The sequence below is a fragment of the Pundamilia nyererei genome, unplaced genomic scaffold (assembly GCF_000239375.1).
Source record: "Pundamilia nyererei isolate P.nyererei 1_Seehausen unplaced genomic scaffold, PunNye1.0 scaffold00009, whole genome shotgun sequence".
NCBI classification, from domain to species: domain Eukaryota; kingdom Metazoa; phylum Chordata; class Actinopteri; order Cichliformes; family Cichlidae; genus Pundamilia; species Pundamilia nyererei.
Window position 1 is genome coordinate 3,620,252 of NW_005187410.1, and position 27,119 is coordinate 3,647,370.

Genomic DNA, 27,119 nt, shown 5'->3' on the forward strand with positions numbered 1-27,119 from the left:
ACTTCAAACTTATGGAGCAGGGTGATTCTTTCTGCTTTTCCTGCGCCCTGTACACTAGTATGAAGAGACATAAGTTTAGAAGGGTTACCTTTATACCTCCTTAAATGGGGCTGATAATGCAAGCATTCAAGCAGGTCCCAGTATCCCAGCAAGGAATGAAACTCACTGGACTCACATGTAAGAGAAGCTACAGGTAAAGTACAAGCTGCTTTAAGTCATGAAGTGGGATCCGGTTTTACCTGTTGTGAGCGAGTGACTGTTTTCAGTCGGATCCAATTTCGCTCTGCATCATGTGTGGAGAAATCAAAGCAATGACTATAATAATAATAATAATAATAATAAAGGCAACCGGCTTGATAAAAGCTTTATTCATAACACTGCTTGCCAATGACAATAAGTGTACTGTACACATCAGTGTCTTTCTGCATATAGATTAAACAAAACTCTGTAATACTTAAATATAGACAGGTCTGGTCTAAACATCCAGTATTATTTAGATAATACATTTTCTTAATACACCCAATAATATTACAACTCAGGAAATCACTAATAATTTATCGAATTGTTCTTATTTATCATCTCTGAGCACTCGAGTGAAAACAAAATAAAAATAGAATCATTAAAATGTGCAGCCGGGGTTATATCGCTTAATGATGTGAGAAAATAAACCAAAATTTAGCAATTGTTAATTAACAAAATATATGATTTTATGTATGCTGTTGGAAACTACTAAAGAAAAAAAAAAAGGGGGGGGGGGCTTTCTTCTTCTTTGTCCTGGGATAAAGGGCTCCAGAGAAGTCAAAGCAGGCAGGACAAGTTTCTCCTGAAAGAGAAAAATATGTTTCATTCAAGTGTTGTGGAAACATTCAAGAACTTCTATTGTCAAGTGTTGGTTTCTGCTTACTGTAAATGATATGCAGTCAGAAGAATTAAGGCACTGCTATGGACCGGACTCTCCCGTTTGAACATTGTCACTATTAGATGGCGGTTCACCCTCTTCGCTCTGTAAAGTAGAGCCATTGCTATCCACCTCGCTATGTTCACAGTCCTGTAATGCACAGAAAAGAAACAAAGTGCAATCACTGGAGACTTGCTATCTCAGACAATATAAAAGAGGTAAAAGACTGCAATATCTTTTAAGGTATTTCCTTAAGATGTGGGCTACAAGTGGGATTTGTTGTAGAGAGGGAAAAAGGATCGTCCCTACACAGTATAATACAAAAAAAGTCATACCAGCCATTATGTCTTTTAAGTATAGCTATATACATCGTTGAAGAAAGAAAGCACACAACACTGCACCATTAAAATGTGGACTATTTCCTGAGGGCTTGAAACTGTTACATGTTTCACTGAGTTAATTAGAATTAACCTTGATTTTTCATCTACGTAGCACAATAGTCCTTTTTATTTACTGCCTATTGAGAAAAGTTAAAGATTAAAAAGGAATTCACAATTTAACTCTGTTCAGGATGCATAATCTGATTTGTGAATTAACAGCAATATATCCAAACATTTCTATCATGTGGCATGCAAAAAAACAAATAAATGTATTAAATTTATTTACTTTGTTATTTGCCTAATAAATCTTTTTTTTTTTTCAATTTTAAACTAAACTTGAAAGTTTTTGACAGATTTCTAGGATGTTTTACTATTTTTATGAAAGGCAGAAAAATAAATTTGTTAGTTACATACTGGTTAGTATTAACTGATTACGTGTGCTTTTAATGTACTGGGAGTGACAAACAAACCAAATTCTATATTTGTTGCTCAGTTATTAGAAAATTGTTGTCTTAGGCCACAGTTACAAATCACACTGATCAAAACTCAGACAGCATGCGGTTATGAAACATGCAGTCTCATCATGTCCACAACATCCCGCACAAATAATTAAGAAACCGTAAAGTGGCTTGAATTGTTTAGTTATTCATTGCCAGTGGATTGCGCCACTCACTCATCCTCGTCTCGCTCACAGCTTCTCTTATCATTTCCTGAAATTAACTATTAACATACAAAATGCTACACCACAACCTTACTGATCTTTAATTTCAACAGGACAAGATAAACATTCAGTCAGGTAAAAACACGCAAATCCCTATGCTTTGCCTTTAAAGGCTTTGGGAATATAGCAGGTAATCTATATTAAAACCAAAATTGAGTTTTAAAAATGGGTCACATGAACTATATAACAGTATTCCATTATTCATCAGAGGTTATAATATTTCTGAGACTCCCCACGGGCCAAAGCGTAACAGCCTTGCACAATACCAAACCAAAAAGCCCAACAGCATTTGGAAAACAATATTGTTATAAGACGAATGTCTTGACACTCTTGTCTACATCTGTAAACCTCTTAAGGGAAAACCAAGTGGATGTGTTAACCATCATAAAGGAGGCTATAAAGGAGGCTACAAATAATAACTGCAGTCACATAAGTAGATGATAAACTTATTTTTAGCTTTTTACTTACATATTTTAATGTCAGTGTGAAGCACTATGAACACTAACCTTGAGTTTAGATAACTGCTTTGACTCTGTGACAGATGAGAGACTTGGAGTTGGAGAGACAGGTGGTAACACGGGTGAGAGAGGTGGCTTTGGCCGATAGGTAACAGAATGACTCCTTTTCACAGCCGAGGACACTGCCTGAGCAAAGCGGGACGGGATGGCAGGAGAATAAGGCCTGGGCGCTGCAAAGCTTCGAAATTTTTCCAAGCTTAGCCCAGTGCTTGGCTCTCTAACTGGCAGACTACTTTGCCTTGTCATTCTCATGAGGGGCACATTCCTGTTGACCTGTTTAGGGCTCAGCTGAATATTAGCGGCCCCTGTTGTCTCCTCGTCACACTGCGCAGGAGGAGGAAGAGGAGGGGGTGGTAAGTTTGCTCTTTCTGCACTTCCTTGAACTTCCCTCAGGCCAGAGCTAGAGTTGGCGCCAAGACTCTTCTCTGCTGCTGAAGTTACATAATACCCAGGTGTTTTTTTGTGCTGTGACAAGCGGAAAGAGGCAGGCTTAGGTTTCGTTGCAGGTGGAATTTTCATTTCCTTGACCTCTGCTGGGGACCCAGCTGGAGATGCCCCAACTGAGGATGACACCTTGTCTGTGTTACATAAACTTGTCGGTGATGACAACTGAGTAGATTCAGGTATACCTCCATTAACAGTGTGTTGATTAGTAGCAGTGTTAGGCAGTCCATCTTCCCTGTGTAAAGTAGAATGCAGCTCACTTTTTTCCTTTGAGACTTCCTGTTCCATCTGTCTTGTGCTCTCATCTGAATGAGCAGAATCAGTATTGAGTACCTGTTGTGAGGCTTCAGTAGGCGTCTCCAGTGTCAATGCAACTTCAAAATATCTCAGTTTCTCCTGAGATTTCGGAGGCACAATAGTATACGTCGTCATCCCCACCTTAGGGATGTAGTCCCTTGTAAGTTCGTTGGAAGGCTTAGGCTTTGGCTCAGAGTCTGTGGCATACATAGGTGGCACTTTTGCTGTGACGGGGGCACTTGGTGTTGAATCTTGGCATAATGAGGTCTCCGAGGTGGGGGGTAATGCTTGCTCAAGCTCAGGAGGTCCCAGATCCTCCGTCAAAGTGGCCATATCTTTTTTCCCGGGTGATTCACAGACGGGGGCAATTGCTGGTGAGGAATCTTCGTCCGCGTTGTTTGGCGGGGGCACGGGGAGCTGTGTGAAATTTGATTGCACTTGAGCATCTTCTCCAGTGGAGCATGATGTGCTGGTGGCCACCGAATTCTCCCTGAGGCTTTCAGCGTTTGCTTGAACAGAGGCCTGTGTCTCCGCATCCAGCATTACAGGCGGTGGGAGGCTGCTAGTTGTAGTATTGCATTCGGTTTCAACACTGTGAGTTGCAGACTCCTGACAGATGGAATTTTCAACTTGAAGTGGGACACAATCTGTAGAAAAGGGAGAATTTTTCATGTGAAACAGGCATTTTGACCTTCTTTAAGAGCAGACTTGCTTAATTAAGGCAAAATGTAGAAAAAAAAAAGTAGAAAACAATATTGCAGTGCAAACCCACTAGTATCTGCCAGTTCAGATGAGTCTGCGCCATCAGTTTTCCTCACAGTCTGAGTTACAGAATCATTCACTGTGCTCTGCTGTTGACTGGGAAAATAAAACAAAGAATTAAAGGTATTGCTAATGCAAACATGTCAGACTTGAGTTTCATTACTAGAGTTCATTTCGTACTTGCCATCTGAAGACAGATCAGGGGACTGATCTTCCACTGACATCATGCTCTGTATCTCAACATCTGGGGACGGGGAATGTGGCGAAACATCAGATGACGTGTTGAGGCTGTCGTCTACTCCTTGCATTTTACTAGCAGTTGCAGACATTACAGATGCAGTCATCTCCTCTTGCTCCCTTATTTCTTCCAGTCTGTGAGCAGCATCACCTGCTGGAAAGCATGATAAAATAAAAAGCAAGGTCAGTCAAAGGCCTATTCTAATACAGAAAGGACTCTAGTAGCGTATCCAACATCATTTATTTATAAAACAATATTTGGCCAAAGGGATGTGTTGGCTGTAAATTACACACAATTTTTAATACAACTAATGCTATTATAAACTAAATCTGCCACAAGGAAGGTGCCAAGTTTCTAATTTAAATGGTTCTGATAAATAAACTCCACTGAACGATCCTTTACACTTCATTCTCCCTTCTCCAGTTCTTAATTTAGCGCTACGGGAAGCACTCGCACAGGGGCGCTGAGCAAAAGGAATTTCAAGGCCATTTAAACAAAGCTTACTGTTCTCAGCCTCTGATCTCAGCAGCCACTGAGCCACACTAAGCTACGGAGCAGACGACCTCTCTCTGTGAAGTTAGCGCTGGGAAAGATCAAGAGCAACCAGTGGATGAAATGATAAAATGTTTAGAAGGAGAAAGCAGTGACTGTGCATTCTGTAGCTGTGAGTTATGACTGGGGGATAAGTGATGAGTGAAGGGATTTTGGATAATAATAAAAAAAGGAGTTCTGAGACTTTTTAACGTCAAAGTAAAAGTAAAGAAAACAAAAAGAATCACAAAACTTACTTTAATAAAAGCACACCACTAGATATCACCAAAATATGGAAGCTGGAAAACAAGCTGTGATCTTCGTTCTATAAGCCAACCTTTTTTTCCCCTCAACGTCAAATAACAATATTTTTAGGTTTTGCTTTAAATTGATCTATATACAGGACGGGCGGAGTTTCCCCTCACAGGACAAATACAGCAAAGGTTCACTGTGTCTACACAATCGCAGGAAAGTATTTCTCAACCAAGAGAAAAAATGTTAAAGAATTCAAAACCTGCAGAGATTTGGAAAATAAGAAAAAAGCTTCCTTGTGTATTTTCAAAATATACATGCTTTGATATTTTCAAAAAGGAATTTACAGGTGTTTGAGGACAAAATACTAAATATAGTCAGGAAAACAGGGAGAATAAGGAAAACAGGGAGAATAAGCTCAAGAGCAAAAACACTAAACCACAGTAGAAGGGCAGAGATTGTGCAAGCAACACCATACTGGCACAAACTCTTGTTCACAAATGAAAAATAAGACATGCCAAAAGAGCCACTTTTAGTGTGTAATTGTGCATACTCTGAGCAGTGCATACAGAGGTTCTCGGGATGTAAAATGAAGCACTTTGCAATTAACACCACTAGGAGGCACACAAACCAAATGAACAAAAAACAAGCTTTAGCAAAATTCACTGTTGAGCCCTTCGCACACATGCCAAAATGTCACACATTTAATCCAAATCTACACTACAAAGTCACTTTTATTTATTTTTCATTATCACTCAATGTAATGTAAATAAAAGACCAAACCTTGCACATTTTCATCTGGAAAAACAGGTTCTTGAGCAACTGCACTTGGAGATGCAGGAGGAGGCGGCGCCTTGCGTTTGGTTCTCTTCAGTGAAGACTCTGCTGACGACCCACGACTCAGGCCACACACCTACATAAAAAACATTTTTATTTTAATCAGCGCTCAAAAATAAAAGACTTCGCCTTTTATCTTGTCAATTTCGAATTTTGTCAGAGGTTTGCTCAGATATCAGACACACCATGTTAACAGTGGCCTCACCTGATCACCGTGCAGTCGAACATTCGGTTCAGAGTAGAGCCTCTGGCGAGTCCTAGGGTCAGAGGTGCAGCTCTGAGATACGAGGATCGGAGGCTGGGGTGCACGCCTCTTCTTTGGCGCATCAGTCGAGATTGTCGGAGAGCCGAGCGGAGACGAGTTGGAGCTGGGCAAAGCCATACTGAGTGGTCGAGGCTTGCTCACGAGAACGGGAGAAGCTGGGGCACTGGCTGTCGTTGGCTTTAAAGAACAAACATCCAATCAGAACATGATAAGAAACCTGTTTCCAAACAACACAGTGAACATTAACTAATAGCAAACCAAAGTAAACAAACCTCCCTCTAAAGATTTCAATGTACTTTGTGATACAGCAACATCCCAATTAGTAAAATTAAGATACTTTTTTCTAAGTCACATTTACCTGGTCAGGTTTTTTCTTGCTTTTTCTGAACACGCCAAAGAGGCCTTTATTTTCCTTTTCTTTTTGAGTTTTATCTTTGCCCGGTGTGACTGTTCCTGAGAAACAAAGAACAACGTCCCAAAAAACATGCTGTTGTAAAAACAGAGAGACATGTGATGACTCTGTTGGTGGTGATCGTGTGGTGAAACTGAAATACCTGCATAAGTCGGTGAGTCTGGACACACAGGCGTAGCAGGTTGTGCTGTCGAGTCAAAAAACATGAGGTTTAGTGCAGAACGTGAAACACACAACAATGACACACAACAAGCAAGCTGGAGAGGTAGAGTAAGAAACACATGGGATAGCCAATATGCAAAACCAGTGAGTTTGGCCTTTTACTATAGTAGCACTCACCTTGTGTGTCTCTTGCATAAACCTCCCGTATTGCATAATCATTAAGAGAATTGGACAAGTTTAAAGGGGTCCTTGATTGGACATCTTTCAACAGGATTGTTGTCTCTACGTCAAATTCGCATTTCTCACAGATTGCTGGTAATAGTTCAGCAAGGGGGACTCGAGGATTTACTCGCAATATAGTTTTCTGGGTCTTTTTGTAGTTTATCACCATCCGAACAGTTGCCTGGAGAACACAGAAGGAGACAGGTTGATAATCTGTTGTGGTGTTTACTGTGTGTGAGACTATAACGTTCAATGTATTCATGTACCTCGGGCATCTGAGGACCTGTCTTCTTATTTTTATCCTCCCCTTTAGGTTTAAGTATGATCTTCTCTGCATCTAAAGTTCCTATGAGAGCACTGGGTTTGAGCTTGATGTTGTTCTTGTTGGAAGTAATCAGCTCTAAAGTGTGACTTGAGGGGTTCAAGCGATACTTTGCACAAAGTGTCACCAGAAGATCCATTAGGGGTTCGCTGAAAGATACACAGAAATAAATATGTATGATTAGTTCAACATAAGGAAAAGGAGACATATCATAAAGAAGCAAATGAAAGTTCATTTGAAAAAATGTGACATAAAGTCTCAAAAAAAAGTAATGAAAACTATTTTTAAATAGATTTTTTTTCACTGTAAGTCCTTTAAATTGCTTAAAAAAAATATCAGAAAAAACATTAAAATCCCTTATTGAAAAGGTTACTAAAATTTGAAGATGATCATCTAATAATCTGTTTACCACGGCAGATTCAAATCATCCATGTAAAAAAATAAACAAACAAACAACAAAACTTATGTCACGCAGTGACAGAACTGATTAAAAAGCTGCAAGAAACAGTGCAATGGAGAAATACAGGGGTTTAAGTCAGCAACAGCCATGCTACATTGTAGCTTTACTGACACTGTCAACATTGTCACAATGTAACAATGTACCTTGAAAATAACCTCTGTTGTGTAGCAACTCTAAAGAGGCTTAGACACAGGAAAAAAAAGGTCAATTTAATCTGATCACACTGGATTAGTTTCGGTCATTTCTCAACACACAGTGCGAAGTGCAAAAGATAACTCTGAAAGAATATTTATAAACTGTGTGCATTGTGAGAAAGATAGTGATAGCTTAAGTAAACGCTTGACTAAAAGTTTGACACACATGTGATTACAATCATGCAAGTCAGACTTAAGAGTCTGAATTTAGGTGTATTTAAATGCTGCATGGTGCTATTCAATACCAACTCATCCAGGACCACAAAACTACGCTTTTGAGGGAAAAAATATTACATTAATGCAAAAAATTAATGAGGAAACACTGCATCTTAATTTAACTGGACAAAACCGGATCCTTTATATTTACATGAAGATTGTGTTTCTTTCTCGCAACCAAACTTTCAGTCACAGAGCTCACTTTTTAAAATAGTCAATGACGATTTGAATTTCCAATTTTTAGGAAAGGGTTAATACTCACTGAAGGATGTAAAAACCTTAAAAATATCATCATTTAATAATTTTACAAAATAGCCTTTTTTTTGGTAAGTGGATTTATATATTGCTTTTCTACTCTGACTGAGTACTTTTGTAATGTAGTACTTCTATTAATAGATTCAAAACATACAAAAAAAACACATTGTACAGTGTAATATTTTATGTCACATTTAACCATCACACACACACACACACACACACTGAGCTATTTAAGGGTCAGTCTCTTGCACAAAGACACTTTATAAACTGAAGGTACCTGGGATCAAACCACCAGCCTTCAGTTTAGAAAACCTCACATACTTCCTGAGCTACAGCCTCACCAGAGAGTGCATTTCACTCTCTGTAATATGTATTCCTTTGATTTCTATTTGGTAGGCATTTGCACTCATTTGACTTCATGGGTTTGGATCTCAAGGCAATACCTATTGAGTCAGTTTTTTATTGGGTTCTAGAAATTTGCAAGTTACAGCTTGCAATGCTGCCGTTTGTTTCTAATTAGATGATGTCATCTTGTTCCATGTATCTGCACAAAATCTCATCTCATTTTATTAGCTCAGCACGCATACGGCACATCATTTCGCAATTTTAATTGAATCTTTTTTACGAATTTCTCACATAATTGCCTACAGGCATTAGTAAACCACGCAGTATGCAAAAAAAACAACACTCCAGTATATTGAGTTAATCCAGACTGATGTCTGAATAAAAATAAAGAGACACAAACATGCCGTCTAAAACCACAACCTGCAGCTATCCCACCTGTTTGACTCATAGACTTCATGCCCTGACTTAGTTTACATCAGTGTCACGATTTAGTGCTTAATGTTTTGAGTATTAACACACACCACGTGGAAGCAAATAACAAAAATCATGCTTTACACGCACACTAAGTATATACAGATATAGATAAAGTGATCTGTACCTTCCATGAACTATGGCCGTTGTTTCCACTCCACCAGGCAGAACCACGGTCAGAGAGAGTTCTTTATCAATAAGGTTCTCCTTCTGGTCCATCTTTAAATAAGGGTTTCCTGGGTACCGCTGGGAGAAACCTGGGGACTCCAGCCTCTTTAATCCAGGCGGGGATGGTGCTTTGCTTTTGGTCGACACCCTGAAGTTGGACAAGAAACAGTAAATTATTTTCAGGATGGCTTCATTATTCATAAAAAGTCTGGCTTCTGCTCTGACAAAGCCAGACAAATGAACATTTTAGAGTTTACTGGGGTTGCTTTCCCTACTTGTGTGTGCATTATAAGAAATGTCATTAAATGGTTTCTGGGACTTCAGACAATATTCTGATTGAAAATCAAAATGCACTAGACAGAATGAAAGAAATCCTTTCTTCCTCAGGTTTTCACTAAGCAATGAGGGTAATACATGAAAGAGATCAAGTTCACTTTGCAAACAAGTCACAAGACAACCAAGTGAACAGATTTACTCATTGAGCCTGAAGAAATGGCTCTGAATGGACAGACATGTGAGAGACTGATAAAAAGATCCAAGCTACAGAGCTCAATTTCAGTCACAGAAACCGTGCAAGGGAAAATGTAGTTTTATAGTGAAGTGCTGCCGTGTGACAAGACTGTGAATTAGTGTACAGCACTTGGTACAGTTAGAAAATTTCTCTCCAATGTGTGCAAATATGACAAACACAATTTGAGTGTTTGTCAAGGCTCAACATTCCTGAAAACTATGTAAATAAAGTGTGGTAGAGAGCAGTAGCAGTTATCTGAGCTTTACAGGCTGATCTGGCTGCCACACACACACGCGCACACCCACACACACCTTTTATTCAAAGACTTTCTGTCAGCTGGCCATCTGTTAGACATATTTAAAACATCTGTGACAAGTAGAATTTCAAATAATGACACCGTTTCCACAAAGCTTTTGACTACAAATTAAAATGTTTTGATTTGTCATTATAAGGTTTAAAGATTAACTGTTGCACATTTTGTTTTGTATTTCCTTTTGTCTGAAGAGAAAAACAGCGGATGCTGTCATAAGAAAGTCGAATAAACGGCACATCTAATCAGTGAGTCAGTCAAGATTCGCTAACTTTAGAAACTTCCAGGTGTCATTTTTTTTTATTCAGTTGGCGTAAGCGTAGATTAACACAAAGTTCTGCAGACCAAGCGCTGTGAATTACAGCCTGCAAAGTCTTACGTGGGGGCACGTCTTATTCAAACAAAGGAATCCAAGCAATGCAAGGTCACTTGCTCCACTCAGCCGAGTCTACCAAAGGACTATTAGTATCGCTCTGGGGGTGGATGTCCTTAAACACTATGACATTTATATACACCACAAACACACACATTTATAAAAAAAATTAAAAATTTAAAAAAAAAAAAAGAATACAAGAGTAATGATACTCTTCAGACACTATAAATCATAAAGTAACATATAGGACTTTACTTATACTAAGTTGTATATTATGAAGTGCAGAATCTTTAGAATGAAATTTTAAAAAGAATACATTGAAAATGAAACATGCTAGTAAACAGCGCTGCAAACATATGCTATATGACTATGATTATGAGCCTACTGTTCTAAGACTGGGAAGCTGGAAAAATGCATCTGCAGCCAGGGGCTAAGAAAACTAATTTTTAATATAGTAGATACCAAGACCTCCAGGACTGATGACTGAAAATATTCAAAGTTTACAGAATCCTGCGTATGCCTGCTATGTAGTGTTGCTCAAATTCTCCAATTATCAAAATTGCCACAATGCACTGTAAAAAGAAATCAGAAAGTGATGGTTACTGACAACATGGCTGATAGGATTTGCTTGCCTTCAAGCCTTCCAGGCAGGAAGATTCCTTTTCTTTTATATTATTCTTGGTTTTCAGCTGCAGTTGTGTTAAGTTTAGGAAAAGATCACGATTTGGGTTAAAACACACCCTTTAAACAATGTTTATCACCCCCCAGAGAGCCTGCCTGGCATGAAAGCCTTCAAGGCAAACTTCTCCCATGTGCAAAAACCCTACCATCACAGTGAGTGCTTTTGAAAACTGACAACACATTGCATGCTTTACTAGTGAATACTGCGCAGCATTTACAGCATTATTGTTTAATAGTTCCAAAAGCATACACTTGACAGGATGTATTACCTTTAAAACTGAAAGGAACAAATAAATTCTGAGTGAACAAAACAAGAAGGTCAACTGCAAACCTCACTCAAACCAACATCCATAATGTAATCCATTAGTTTGTGTGCAAAGTCCTTTTCTGACCTCTTAGAATTGCTAACCAGTTTCAAACTTGTAACTTACATCAAATACATTATTAAAATATAACCTTGAGATAATGCCAATCAAAGTCATTATTTAGTCTTAGCATTGCTGTCAATGTACAGCGTGTATTATGAGGGAAAAAAAAAAAGCTCCCTTGTGCATCATCACTAAACAGCTATTTTATGTCCTGTTAGATATCTCCACCACCGCTTTGCCTCTTAAATCTTCAGCTGATTCAGTTACTGTAACAGTTTGTACCTATATCAGACTCATTAAAACTTTGTCCATTAGAAAGTTGTGCACATATAGACTTTACATTAAGGCCAAACTTGTACTTAAGAGAATAACATAACAGTAAATCCTCTCAAATATAGTTTTAGAGCAGGGGTGGGCAACTCCAGGCCTCGAGGGCCGGTGTACTACAGGTTTTAGATGTGTCCTTGAACCAACACAGCTGATTTAAATGGCTAAATGACCTCCTCAACATTTCCTGAAGTTCTTCAGAGGACTGGTAATGAACTAATCATGTGATTCAGGTGTGCTGACCAAGCGTGATATCTAAAACCTGCAGGACACCGGCCCTCGAGGACTGGAGTTGCCCACCAGTGTTTTAGAGTCTTGAAATAAACATGTGATCTGCACTTCAACCAGACTTGAATACCATCGTCTAACTTGCTTTCACAAGACACATCTGAAAATGTTAACATCTAAGTAGGCAAAGGGCCTTTTTAAAAAAAAAGGAAAAAAGTTGGCCAAGCCGGGAAAATAAAGTGCTCTTGCTGTCCTGACTTTGCCTGTATTTCCACAACACACATTTAACTGCACTGAATTACATTGATGTCATCATGTTCACCAAATAAAATCTGGAAAAACCTGTTCCAGTGACTATGCAGCCTTTTAAAATCCATAGACCAGAGCACAGAAAGAAATCTTAAGTAAGAACCAAATTAGATTTACTTTTTTACACTTTTAGACCTCTTCTACTTTGAGAAAAGAAAAAGAAGGGTTTACTAAATTAAGTGTTTGACCTTTGACCAAAATTCCTATTAGAAAACAACAATGCATCAGTCTTATATTAGAATGAGACAATTAAAAGCTACAATGTCTTCAAATGTTTTAATCACTGACTGTTTGGATTTTAACCAGACAAATCAATACAGTTCAAAGTTCAGAGGTGTAGTCTGCTGATTTCAAAGCTTTGTGTCGACACCATTTTTCTAAACACGCTTATCCTCCCCATCTTTGTGTATTTGGTCACATTAGAATTGTGATTTTGTTGTGAGTAAATCTCCGATAATTGTACAAATTTGCCACGCACACCAGTTCCTCTGCATGTTTCTAAACTGACAGGTACATGCGTCGCAGTGGAGGCAAGCTGTCGCTTCTGCAGCACCTGGAGCAAAAGCATTTGTCACACTCCTTTTGCATGAATATTGCCATCTTTACTTTGGGTTTTGCAGGACGAAGAGCAGTAATGAACAGTGTTAGATAAAAAATAATAAGCAGGCTACAAAGATGGTCCCGGATCACCACGTATAACTCAGGAAATCCCTACAAATGACAATAGAAATTCTAGACAGACATTCACGCTGTTCTCTGCTCTGTGTACAAAGTGCTGATTCCATTAGTTGGGGTTACTCACTTGGCAAAACATTTGCAGGATAAACCTTTTTTAGATACCCTGTAAATGAACCCAATAGCAAGATAACTAGTTTTACTCATATGCTTTGTTCAGTGGAAAAAATGCATCATGTGATATTTGACTGAATGCGCCAAACAGAAGCAATTAATAAACCCCTATGGAAAAATACACAACAGCTTTGCATCGGTTCCAGAGTCAGCTCGGTTTATACAGCTGTGTCATCAGTGATCTTTATCATCACATATTAGGTAGGTGACAAACTCAAGACACACAAGCTGGTTGGTTTGTGCCATCCCAGCCTGTGTTGATGAGTGGCTGAATGAGACGGAGACATGTTGAAGCTTGACTGTGCTGTTTCATTTACAGGTTTCTCTGGGAGGTCCAGCACTCAAAAACAAGCCCATTTAGCATCTGAGAACAAGCCTAAGGGACAGGATCACAGACTACCAGAAAATAATAGAAACCTGTTGCTGCTGTGCCATGTCTTCTACTTTATCATAAGATAGTCTTGTAAACTTTAACAGCAAAAGCAAATGAACTGGAACATTCACTATGATGCCTTGCCTTCTTTCTCGATATAATGGCAACAAATTTGCAATTGGAATGTGTGCAACATTAAAACAGATAAAGACAGACACGTGGCAAATTAAAATAAATAACAACACAAACTATCTTAATGAGGTGTAGGCCACCATCTGCCACTAATAACACAAACTAATTCTTCTTTGGCTTTGACTCTGAGTTTCTTGATCTCCACTGACAGGATATTCTGTCATTTGGTGTTGTGATGACGGTGTTGGTGAAGAAGAAGTTGAAAATCTCCCTATTGTTCAACTAGGTTTTTATCTGGGGATTTGGAGAGTCATACCACATGATTCACTCATTCATACTCATCAAACTATTCAGTGCCTGCCCGAGGGATGGACACGCACTCATCTTAGAAGAAATCACTCCCATTTGGCAGTCTTTCAATTATAATACAAAAAGGTAATCACTCAAAACTCCTTTTTTACTGACTTACAGTACAATACAGTCTTCAAGCATGATAAAGTCATCAAAACCCCTCAAAGGTTTCCAGTTCTATATGTCAATAACAGACATAAAAAGTTACGGTTAGAGGTCTTTTCGCCATGTTTCACACAAGATATCTGGTGCTAGATCACAGGAAAGATGCACAAATTTATATCTCCTTGATCAGATTTGGGAAAACAATAAAGAGAGATGTAGGCATAGAATAAAATCTTAATTAAATCTGTCATGCAAGTGCTTCTACAAATTGTTCTGCATGTCATATATGGAAAATATTTTTTAAAAGACAGACATCAGATAAGAAAGATCGTGTATATAGACACTTAGCTGTGCTTTACAATAAACAGCCAAACATGAAAAACATAATCTGACCATCAGCAGGAGCAAACCAAAGGATACCCAGATTCCCCACATAACATACATGCTAGGCCACACTTTTACCAGGAAAAAAAAAAAAAAATGTAATTGCATATGTATATTTGTTTTCTACTAAAGTCAGTTAAATGGAAGAAGGATCAAATAGGACTAACTCTGAAGAAACTAAACCAAGAATAATCTAAAACACAAACACAAAAACATATAATGATAATGAAAATAATAATAAAAGACTACTGTGCTGTACTAGCAGCTGCTGGGTAGCTGGATGGCCCCTTAGGGAATGATGGGTTCATGCACGAGGAAGCAAACAGTTTCTCTTTTTTTTTCTTTTTCTTCTTTTTCATAGAAGCCCTTTGGTCACACTATCAGACAACACCCTGATTATTTTAAGAAGCAAGAGCAACAATTCAATGCTCCAATGACCAAAACACCCCAGATCTCAACCAGCAGTAGCTTACTAGCAGTCAAAAGTACAGGCTCAAACATGCCACAATGCAGGAAGTCCCACACACCCTCAACTTCAAGTCAGAACACACATACTGCTAATAGTCTGAATGCAAAAACAGTGAGTACACAAAAGCCTTTCAGGGTCCTCTCCAACGCCCTAAGAACACTTAAGTAGCAGCAGTGTTACGGTGTACAGATAATCACACAGACGGAGCAATGAGAAGCAGAAATTAGAAGAGCAGGTGAGAGACCTGCTTTTCCTCTCAGTGTGCCAGCAGTTCATTCCAGGCTCTTACCTCTTCACCTAAAGTTGTTCCCGCTCAAATAACTTCCATTCTGCTGTGTGTCTCCCATGAGTAGTCAGACAGACTAAAATCTAACAGTATAGCTTTAAAGGGCCCACCTTAAAGCCACGCCCAAAGCTGTGACATCAGAAATCTGCCTCCTGTACCCAAATCCTATCAGCCCTCTTGCTGTGCCTCTGAGAGTTTTAGCACTCTCCCAGTGGCCATGAGCAGAAAGGTAAGCAGCTTTGCCTCCCTGGGCAGAATCCGTGGGCGGAGCCAATGGACAGTCTACTGGCACACGCTGCAGCATGTGTGCTCACAGTGCACTTGGTAAATATGCTGAATTGTCATGTGTTTTAATCATGAATGATCTACTCATGATGGCAATGATGCAATTATGGCAGTAAACAAACGAGAGAAGTCAAAGGGATTGCATGCTAATTTGTTTTATCTTCTCACTGGGGCTTAAACCCATCCTGGAAATTTTCCTGCTCACTAACTTCCTCAGGTGGTGCTGCTGTGTTTACTTTTCATTAAGACATTGCCAACTCTTCAAAACCACACCTTACTTCTGCAGAACTGACTCACTCCCAAACCATGTTAGACGAGTTGACAGTTACGCAAAACAATAATGATAGTGCTACTTGATAATCAAAGGTATGAAAATAACATGTACTTTGTAACAGCATGTAGTTCCTCTTCATAAAACCGAGAAGCCCGGGATTTGGATTGCGTTGAAGCATTAAGTTCTGAAGTTTCACCTAATTTTCCTCACTTCAAGAAGAAAACTCTGAACACACACTAAGTATACAACACTAGAACTAACAATATTCTAAAATAAATAGAGATTTCCTGTGTTAATTTGCTCCAAACACTGTGACCGACTTGAAACTCTTTATTTTTCTTTTTTTTTTGCTTTATTTAGGAAACTGTACACTGTCTGGTACGGAATACATTTGATTTTCTATTGTGAAATGAGTGCTTATTGCCAGTGCTTTATCAGCAGGTCTACACTTTCACTTTAGAATGTGCAATCCACTCTACAAACACCACCACCAAATACCATCGAATGATAAGGAGGATAAAAGATGAATGGAGATGTTGGTATGTAGCAGACTGGAAGGACAGAGTTAGGGAGTTAGCAAAAAGATTAGTTGCTGCATCTGAGAATCTCAATCTAATTACATCATCAATCCATCAATACTCCTACACTTACATAACCCATATACAGTCACACAAGTGATTCTCTTTAAACCCTAACCTATTATGACAAACTTGTCCCATTTTCAAGATTTCCCACCCTCATTTCTGCCTTCTTTACTCTATGTTTTGTCTCCCAGTCACTCAAGGACAGCCTAATAGATGTTGGGGCTCCCCCACAGTCAAGCTGTCTGTTGACTGCCACTAAAATATTTCATTACTAGAGAAGGCAAACACAGTGGGCCACCTCTGCAGATGGTGGCTAGGTGACCTAGCCACCACATTCAGTGTCCTCGCCGTGAAGGAAAAATCCCTCCTTAGTGGGGTGGCAGCTCCCCCATGCTGGATTTTCAGCCAATTTGTTAAAGACGGTCTGATTTATTCCTGCGCACTGCAATCCTAATATAGCCAACCCCCATCTGTTACCTGCAATTTGTGACTTTGAGCTTCACCTTCCTGCACCACCCCATTTTTCAGCCCACATTAAACAGAATCCCTTATCTTCATCCGCTACATCTCCCCTATTCCCCCTTCACAGAGAAATCATGACAACTGCATTCACCCATTCAAAAGACCACACCTACACTTACCTCCTTGCTCAAAATATATTTTTATCACTTGTATAACAATTTTTTTAATCGCAAAAAAAGTTATAGAGGCGCATAGCTGGAGAGGCGGCAGTTCCCGAAGAAAGACAAAACAGGGCCAGAGCCGCAGCTGGTAATTTGGTAAGAGGTCACTCACTGTAAACACAAGCTTTTTAAGGAGGGTCTGGAAAGGCCATTACTTCCTAAGCAATGTGGGATGGAAAGAAATTAGGAGGAAAAAGAGCACATGGACCCTATGAGAACTCGCCACCTCCTATGTGTATCGTTTATTACTGCAAGCAAAACAAAAACTTGTTCCCACAGCGCTTTTTTATATCACCTGATCTAACTCAAATTCTCCAGTGTCATTAACATAAATTTGCAAACTTCTAAAAATATCTAAAGACCGATCTTGTGACATTATTAGCATTTTGCTGTAGTGTATAATATCCGCTTGTCACAATCTGCCTTAGGCAGTTTGCATGTTCACCCTGTGCCTAATGCTACTGCAGAGCCAGAGTAAGCTTGCGGGTCAGTTAGATAATGACATCTGGGTCCATTCAGTGCGATTTCTCGACATAATTCCAGCGGTGAACTGGACCTGCTATGGTACATTACCCTCACTTTATCACTAAGCAGCTCAAATATTTTCACACCAAACATTGCACCATAACAAAGCCACGGCTATGTAAAGAAAAATATGTGTGCCAACCATAAAAGAAAGAACGCAGAGCTTTTTTTTCAGGCTGTCTGTGTTTAAATGAATATATTTCAATTTAATAAATCTGTCAGAAAGGTGAACATGAAAGAAGTCGACTGGGCTGCCAGGAATTCTTTTCAAGATACACATAATAGCCCCACTCTGGAAACTGCACAGAAAAGATAAGGCCCAGTAATTATTACTTCAGTCTCTGTAGATTTCACTAAACACAGATTTATTATTTTTGTTTTTTAAAGGGACACTTTAAATAAAGTTACTTAGCGAGAGAGCAAACATCCCCCTCGAGTCATAATTTCAGCTATCACACTGTGTCCTCTTTTCTGAAACAATGCAGCGTTGTTTTCAGTGGGGGGATCTTTCAAAAGCACGGCATGCATTTGATTTTTTGCTGATCACATGAACTGAGACTCTTTACAGCATGGAGTAAATACACTATGTCTAACTGCAGTTTTTACAAAACCATGCCACAAAAAGCACCACAGCTGGAACAGCCACACTGCCTGGATCCACACTCCAAAGCATTTCAACTTCCTGCTCAGTTTCAGTGTGAATGCCCTCGCTGAAACTGCTTACGTGCCTGTTTGTGTCACCCTGCGGTTCATTAAGTTGCTACACTGTATGTTAGCAGATGATAAGGCTCACAAGAATATCAATTCATTAGCAGTCTGACAACTAGTAAAATTCAACATAGGAACTGTGTAGTGCTTCAACGCGCATATGCATGACAAACATACTGTATGCACAGTGATAGTGCCCTCTAGAGAAATATATCATGGTGTACAACTTCATATTTCCTATTTTACACCTGCCTTTTATTGTCCTGATGCCAGTTTAAGCTTGTCACTGGGAGAATGTCTTGTTAAACAGATCTGCAGTAAACTTAACTCACGCCTGTTGTGATTTGCTGGCCTTTTTCTATATCTCATCTAAACAACACAAACACTGATAATGAAGGTCATGCAAATGAAGGGAAATTGTTCTTTGTGACATAAAATGTCTGAATGTTGTTGGAGATATGTAAAAGTTTCTATTGAGGCCACACAAAGGCCTGATTCATGCGAGGTCACCCTGAATGTTACACAGGCTGAGAGTGGGAGGCATCCAACTGTTATGCCCTGGAAAAGTGCATAACAGAAACAAAGAGGGGCTACATGCAGGCAAGATCTGTGCACTAAACTCACTTAAACAGGTTGGTGTGAACCTCAGCGTTTTAAAACTAGAAAAATATTAGGGTTTTTTGGGGGGGTTTTTTAAAGAGAAGAAGAAAAAATTTGAACTAATATTCTTGTCTGTTTATTAAGAAGTTTTGCTGGTATTTACGGTCAGTGCGTTGGATTCAGTCTGGTAACAAAGACGAGCCATTCTTCCCCATTTTCTGGACGATAGCCATTTTGTCTGGTTTAGCCTCTTCAGTCTGAAAGCATCCATGAGATAAAACACCCAGTATTCAAACACACACTAACTCATTACCCGTAACAGCTTGTCGTTTTCTCATTTTCCTCTTGCTTCATTGCATCTAGTGGGTGGACATCTTTAAATCACACCCTTTGCCTTGCCGTTTGAGCACACAGAATCTGAGTGGGACTTCTGATGGCACCATGCTGTAGGCCAAATTATAGATTTTTCTAAAAGACGACAGACTTGTTGTCTCTAGGTATAATTTCAACAAAGAAAGGGGAAAGACTAGCCTATTTGAGGCCCTGTGTTTTCTGTACCTTTACTTTGGTCACTGTGTTTCAAATTCCACATGCCTGCATTCTTCAAGGGTCTCAGTTTGATCTGTCAGTCTTGTCATAGTTTTCATCTGTAACTCGTGTGAGCAGCTGTGCCCTATGACTGCCTGCACGTCAGGGAAACAGCTGTGGCGATTCACAATACCTTAACTAATTCCACATTTTACCCCGAGGGAAGCCAGCCATGTGAGATCATGGTTTAAGGTGTGTCCAATTAGTGGGGCCAGCTCCAAGCAGTCCACTGCTGGAGTAGGTAAGAATTAAAAAGCCTTCTTACTGGACATAATAGTGATGATTACAGTTAGAAATGGTTTTCAAAACTGTGTTACTGAAATGCTAAAAGAAGACACTAAGAACTGAAGGAAGAAAGAAACACTACCTATTGTCAAAATAACATATGTGTATGTGCTAGCAACATCTCTGCTTGAAAACAAATGACACATAGGTTTTGAGGTCAGTGCAGTCACACATAAATCTTCATGTATGACTGCGTTTCAAAAAGCAAGAAGCAGTGGGTTAAGTCACCCCAATTCTAATAAGCCAGAAATAAGACAGGGAACACATGTCTTCATCTACACCCCAGCAGCTTATGGAGGAGTGTGGTTTACTTTTCCAAATAATACTCAAACCACAGAGAGATTTAGGTAGTCTGCTACTCCCCGTTGCCAGGGAGTGTGGCTGTGCTCTCAGATGACACAATACTTATGAAATATGAATAAAAGTCAGACTGAAAGAGCTGTGTTTTTTTTGCTTTTTTTTCAGTGAACTATAATGTGCCGGAATGCTATTTTAACAAATGAGGAAATCACAGTATGCAGGGCAGGACTGGAAACTTTGTATAGCTATCGTGGAAGACTGAATTGGAAACTGTCATATGCTCAAATTCTCCATCTCACCTCTAATTTCAATCTGAAAATCTCGGCAGATCGCCTCTGAATGCCAAAAGAGTGAGGAGCGGCTATAAAAAAAAGCTCTGGAAACTCACTCTACCCTTTTAATGATTCCAACCACTGGAATACAAGCAGCTGACATCATCTCCAAGGCTATGAACCAAAAGCTGATGGGAAATTCCATCCTGTCATATATGCACAGCATTTTTTAACTGCAATTCAAACGTAACAAATCAGTGTTTGCATTACAGAATATCAGTTTCAACCCCAACACACACACACACACACACACACACACACACACACAGGGGAAAAAAAAAAAACCCACAAAAAAAAATGCCACCAGGCTCATCACAGAGACAGAGGAGGCAGAATGTTTTGCCTGCAAAATAGTTCCCATGACCTCTGCATATGGTCAAGGCAATTTCTCAGTAAAACTCAGAGAGCAGGAAATGAAGAGAGTTCAAAGGTTGAAACATCTACAACAACTGACTCTGCTAAGATGTACTGAGTGATAGGAATGTTAGCTGAAAGTTTCTTATGCAGATGCATTAATTTACTGGTTGTTAAAAAACAGCTGGCCATGAGCAGCCAGTTGTTGTCAGAACCCCATTTGCTAGCGTTAGGTGGAAGGGTATCACTGTGATATTATATTTCTCCACAATGGGAAAACTGATACACAATTCCATGTCATTATTTCAGTCTTTCCTACTTCTGTTTTCTTTATTCATTATTTTTATTATTATTAGGTTTTTTTTGCAGATCAGCACCACGGAGATTGTTCAGTTAAAAAAAAACAAAAAAACAATAAAACATGATTAATGGGCATAACACTTCTGCTGGAACACGTTAGATCCTAATGATTTCTGTGTTGGCTGACAGATAAAAGTTATTACAGCTGGCAATCCAAATGACTGCTCTACATACCTCAAATCAGAGCTCCGTGGATGAGACTGGGATCCATGATCATCCATTACTAAATTCATTGGTTTGACAAACTCTCCCGGACTAGTCAAACACAAACAAAAAGCACAATTCATTTTTAGTGGGAGCAAGCATACTAAACGTTGTACCAGTTTGTCAAACCTGCTGCTTTCAAGTGATGCAATCGGGCAAATACTGAAATATGGGCGAATCCCACATGAGGTCATCAAATTATCATTCGCATCCAGTCGTTTTCCTCCTTTCTTTGTATACAGAAAATGGCATTATGATTTAAACTGATTACTAATCACGCCTTACCATGAATGCAGCTGGTTTTCTAAGCAGCTTCCAACTTCCATCGGTGTTCCAAAAAAAAAAAAAAAAAGTTAACCTTAGTTGTGGAGTCCTACTGTCTCGATAAGAGATCCATGACCCCGTTTTGCAGTGCGGTCGTTCATTTTTCTGCGGACCATCCTAGAGTAGTTTATCCTCCTCCGTCCCTCCCTATGAACCACATGCAGTCATATATGTGTGTCTATTGACACACTGCACAACTCTGCCAACTTTTCTGTGTACATGACGCTGCATCGCAACACTGAAGCGCAAAAACGGGGCGTTTCTCTCATTTGCTCCCGAGTACTAATGTGGCTTTCAGAATATAACGGCAGCGCATTCAACTTACAACTTGGCATGAACACGTGAAAAAACAACCCAGCACGACCATCCCGTAATAAAATCCACAAGCGTAGCCCGTCAAAAGACTCAAGAAGCCTAGTTGTTTTTTTACTTCCTTTTAATAAACGCTTTATTTGTCTGCAGCGACATCATGAGGGTAAATGTGGAAGCCAACAATCCCCCATCCATGCATATAATAAAGTTAAAAGTTCCAGTCTGTTAAGTCTTAAAAATAAATAAATACATAAACACTGTAAAGCGTATCTTGTATGGCGTGTTCAGTTTCTGAAAGATCTTGACTGCAAATAACATTAAATCACACCTGAAAAATAAATGAGAGTATTGTATTTAAATCTATGCATTTTCCAGGGCTCCTAAAAACAAACAAACAAACAAAACAAAACAATATTTCATAGACGTTGCTTGTCTTCCTTTCTCCAGTCTTCCTGGAGCATTTGGGTGCAAAGTGTCTAAAACCTTTAGAATATCACTCCCCAGCATATGTAATCATTTAAATATTATTTTTTTCTGACTGATGAAGCATGGAGCTTCATCTGGAGCTTCATCAGTAGAAGCTCCATGCACACAAACTCAACAAAAAACACATAATGCAAATGTCCATCAAGAATCAAGAATCCAGGATTCTTAGAAAAGAGATCACAGGGCGCTGCATCCATTAAACACACGAATAACAAACAACAGCACTAAAAAAGCCCATGTTGTTAGGAATGAAAGCAACAAGAGAAATAACAAAATAGAAAAAGATATACCACACATTAATTATTTATGTCTTACTGATCGACCTACTTGATACCCACAGTAATTCCCACCATGATAATTTCTAGCATCTCTGTCCTTATTAGCTACTTGAGAAGATTCCCGTAACCACTTCAGTACAGTACTCCCTCCGGCACGCTGGGGCAGACACAGTCTCTTTCTCTCTCTCAGGATTTTCCAACAGGAATCTGTGCCAGAAGAAGCGTGAAGCATCATAATCGGACAAAAAGGCTTATTTTAAATCATTTTTAAAAGAAAAAGAAAAAAAGTTCTGCTTTTTCAAGTAATTTTCGAAGTGAAGTCTGCACCTGTTGAGGATGGAAAACTAATGGTGAGTTGAAATCACAGTGACTTTTTGTCCAAAAAAAAAACAACAACTTTCCAACCGGTCTCCTGTAGTTAGACTCATAGAAGAACTCACCTGCTTCTTCAGATATTAGTGGGGCTGGCTCAGTGTCAGGAGTGCATGGGGAGATGAGAGTGGGACAGCTAAGCCTGAGCCAGTCTGTTTGGCCTGACAGCAGGTCAAGTGATTTATTTTACAGCTGTACAAAGGGTCTGCTTGCACCAATTACATCATGGCTAAAATAAAACAAACACATTATTTTTGTTAGAAATGAAGTAAGTTTCTTTTTGCTCTCTCTCCTTTTGCTGTCTTCCTAAAAGTCTTTCTCCTTCTGTAGTTTAAACCAAAAGATTACATAATCTGTCTGTACAGTAAACATTCCTTATATCAGCTTTTATGACAGTAACAGCTTTGCAAGGCCTGGGGGATGGAGGGGAGTTGCTGAGAAGTCAGTGTTACATTTAAGAGACCCTTTCTTGGTATTTTAATCTAAATTTATTGTTCATCTGTGCACATGATTTTTCAACCTTGGCAGTGCAGCAGTCTTCATAGCTACATACACATTATCGATATCAGTTTTTATGACAGTAAACGCATCGGAAGCTCTGTATAGAAAAACACGATGGGCAACAACTAGAGTGCAGATTGTGGTTCACAATATATTACAAAAGCAAATGGGCATGGCAGCATTTACTCATTTCATCTTAGATGACTTCCTGTTTGCCTCACTGTTCATGCCATTATTAGATTGTTGTCAGTTAGAGATGGGAGTGTCCTATTTGGTCTTATCCACACTGTATTGCAGTCTGGCAGTTTTTTCGTGAAAGCATTTAACATTTAAGCTGGAAGAATATATTATTTGAATGTAATGAAATTATATGAATCACTAACCTCATTGTAGTCATCTCCAGGTGTGCAGTATAATAGGTGAGGGTTGACCAAAACGAAATATTTAGAAGTTAAATTCTCATTCTGTGTGACAGTTTGTACAGTGTGAACTCTCATCCCCCAAACCACTGCCCTGTTGCACAAATATTTGCATATTTTATTTCTTTGCTTTGATGCATTGTTTAGCAAATGTGTTAAACGATGTAAACGTGAGCCAACAGATCTGCAATACAAACATCTTTAGGGGAAGTGTCTGAATCAGGGGCGTAATTTCCAGGGAGGTTATGATCCCCCCAATAAAATTATGAATTATCTTGTATAAATAGGCTGTTAATTTTCTTTACTCATTTCAGTTATTACCAGCAAAATAGTTGCATGTTTAAGCATCTGGGAATTTACCCAGATTTATTTAGACAGAGATTTTGACCCCCTGCCCCCCCAAATGTTCAGCACAGAGTTACGCCGATGGTTTGAAAAGTTTAACCCACACAGCCCCCAATTTTGAAACCAAATCACTGATAACAAATCGATATTAGCAATATAGGACTAATACTTTATCCTACAAGTTTAGTATGTAGCCCAACTAAATAAAAATTTTAAGAAAAAGAGTAGATATTCTTCAAACATGCACTATGAAAAATATCCGAATCAATATCTTAACTGGGGCAGCACGGTGGTTAGCACTGTTGCCGCACAGCAAGAAGGTGCTGAGTCAAGTTAGGTCTCCCCTGCATAATTGGTTTTCCCTGTGTCACTTGCATGTACCGGGCTGTTGAAATCATGGACAAAGAGTATCCCACATTCTTGATTTTTAGTTCACAAACACTTGTTGTAATGACTAACTACTCCTGACATTAGACTGAATGCAAAAACATTGGATAAACCTATTTTTCTGAATAGAAATTTATAATAAACTCTGAGTCAAATGGGTAATATTACATTCACAATACTTTCATTTTAATTTTCACTTAATGTCATTCATAATATATTTTAAAAATGTCTAAAATATTTGTAATATAGAAGATATAAAATGATTCCATGGAAAGTACAATACCTTACAGTGTATACAGTGTATATAAGTATGACTAGGTCATTGAATCAGTGTCTGTTGTGAGTCTCAAGTAAGTTGCCTGCAATGATATTTAAGGTCCAGCAGGTGTCAGTATGGAGCAAAACTGTGTCGACACAGTTTGGGGAATGTGCTGAAGCGCTTCACGAGGCCTCATCTACCCATCACTAGGAAACAGTTGTCAAGGTCCACCCTACTATATGCCACATTATGATAAACGCAAGAGTCCTACTTACCACTCTCTAAAGGGCTAAACTGAGAAGCTTTCCTGAAGAGATCTACAGTGCTTAGCTTCCTAATGCTCTCAGCCACCTTAGATGCCTCCTTCTGGTAGTGAAGCGCAGCTGTTTCTTATAAGCCCGCTAATTGTCAACTGGGAAGGTGTGGATGTTAGTGGTGCATTCCTGGACATCAGGTAAGATCCTACCCCAGAATCTACTTCACTACAAATTCATCTCATGTAAACAATAACGTGGCGCACAGCTTGACGTGAAAGGCACATACCTTTGACATTGCCTGACACACACACACACATAAATGCAAAAAAGGAGTTTTGAAAAAATCTCCGTTTTCGGTGATTCGAAACGCCATTTAGGTGTGGACGAAACAGCTGCGTTTTCAAAAATACCCGTGTAGGTGTGGACGTAGTGTAAAAGCGTTAGTCGTTTATTTTCTTACTACCTGTCATTTATTGCAGATTACTTGTATTAGCTTAATTGTTTACTAAATGTTTGAGGTGTGAAATAAACCACTATGGAGAAAAATATGGATGTGTGTGGTTGGAGGATGTGTGTGTGCGTGCGTGCGTGCGTGCGCGCGGGGGGTAGGCTCGATCATTTTTCTTGTAAAACAAAGGGGGGCCTAGCAAAAAAAGTTTGGGAACCTCTGGGTTAATTGGTTAATCCAAATTGCCCATAGGTGTGAATGGTTGTATGTCCCTGTGTGTTGGCCCTGCGACAGACTGGCGACCTGTCCAGGGTGTACCCTGCCTCTCGCCCTATGACAGCTGGGATAGGCTCCAGCATCCCCCGCGACCGTGAAAAGGATAAGCGGAAGTGAATGGATGGAATATCTGAACTGTCACGTCTATTTTATTTACAGCCCATAGCCTATGGAATCAGAACGATGCCACCTTGAAACGAAACCGAAAAAAATATTGAAACTGAAAAAAAATATTGTAACTGAAATAAATGTATTGAAAAATCTTGTATCGAAACCAAAAAAAATTGATAGTGAAAAACAATTAATTGAAACTGTAATTTTTTTTGTTTTCGCTTACAATTTTTTTTTCGGTTTCAATCCATTTTTCAGTGTCACTCTGCTGGCACTGTTTTGGCGTTCGGGTGCGCGCTGGAGGGGATTCCGGCCCGCATGTATTTGCATACATTATAGAGGCCACTAGTGCTGACCAAGCTGCCATCTTTCTCTCTTCCCGTCTTTCAATGCCTGCTTCAATTTCAGCTTGACCCTCCAAACCGCAAGTAAGTAATCATTTTTTTGTCATCTTTCCTTGCTGTCCCACTGGACTGGACATTAGTTTAGTTTTTTTTTAGCTAGGTATGGTGAAGTTGTGGTTAAATGCTGGTATTAGCCTATTCATCGTAGCAAGCTACCCTGAAGCTAATATTTGCTAAATTTAGGGACACCCGTGTCTCTTTAGGAGTTGGAGGCCGGTGTTGAATGGCCCAAGATCTCATCAACAGGCAGTGTTGGATGCACGTATTTAAAATACAAAGTATGAGCAAATGTATCCGTTACAGTTACCGTTCAATACAGTTAGTTTGTTGAAATAAATGGATTACATGGCGGTATTTTCCTGTTTCATATGTTAGGCTATGGTCTCTCTATTTTTGGTAATTCCACGCCGGTGGAAACCCAAACAAAAC

General features: G+C 39.2%; 1 protein-coding gene and 1 long non-coding RNA gene across 6 annotated transcripts; both read right to left on the bottom strand.

The window, feature by feature from the left end:
- Nucleotides 1–350: 350 nt before the first annotated feature.
- Nucleotides 351–22,253, bottom strand: cobll1b (cordon-bleu WH2 repeat protein-like 1b). Of its 5 annotated transcripts, XM_005723422.1 has the most exons (14): nucleotides 21,797–22,253; nucleotides 21,482–21,562; nucleotides 9,333–9,521; nucleotides 7,206–7,410; nucleotides 6,895–7,120; nucleotides 6,698–6,742; nucleotides 6,502–6,596; nucleotides 6,084–6,320; nucleotides 5,825–5,954; nucleotides 4,201–4,411; nucleotides 4,031–4,116; nucleotides 2,506–3,905; nucleotides 905–1,048; nucleotides 351–823 (listed from the first exon to the last, which is right to left on the bottom strand). In XM_005723422.1, the coding sequence occupies exons 1-13, from the start codon at nucleotides 21,835–21,837 to the stop codon at nucleotides 941–943; spliced, it is 3,054 nt and encodes a 1,017-aa protein (XP_005723479.1). In that variant the 5' UTR covers nucleotides 21,838–22,253; the 3' UTR covers nucleotides 351–823; nucleotides 905–940. The 5 variants fall into 5 exon arrangements, with proteins under 5 accessions (XP_005723479.1, XP_005723481.1, XP_013763795.1 ...); XM_005723424.1 differs by lacking the exon at nucleotides 21,482–21,562; XM_013908341.1 differs by lacking the exon at nucleotides 21,797–22,253 and having other exon boundaries at nucleotides 4,201–4,408; nucleotides 21,482–21,750.
- A 115-nt stretch (nucleotides 22,254–22,368) lies between these two features.
- On the bottom strand, nucleotides 22,369–25,622 carry LOC106456096 (uncharacterized). Its single transcript, XR_001290239.1, has 3 exons — nucleotides 25,470–25,622; nucleotides 23,352–23,512; nucleotides 22,369–23,118 (listed from the first exon to the last, which is right to left on the bottom strand). It is a non-coding gene; the product is annotated as an uncharacterized LOC106456096 (long non-coding RNA).
- Between the last annotated feature and the right edge of the window lie 1,497 nt (nucleotides 25,623–27,119).

Coding starts and splice junctions, on each gene's coding strand:
- cobll1b (XM_013908340.1), bottom strand. CDS start 21,705: ATGACCTCATGTGGGATTCGCCCATATTTCAGTATTTGCCCGATTGCA. Junction 9,522..21,481: donor CCACGGAGCTCTGATTTGAG/GTATGTAGAGCA, acceptor GTCCAACTTCAG/GGTGTCGACCAAAAGCAAAG. Junction 6,597..6,697: donor AGACTCACCGACTTATGCAG/GTATTTCAGTTT, acceptor TTTGTTTCTCAG/GAACAGTCACACCGGGCAAA.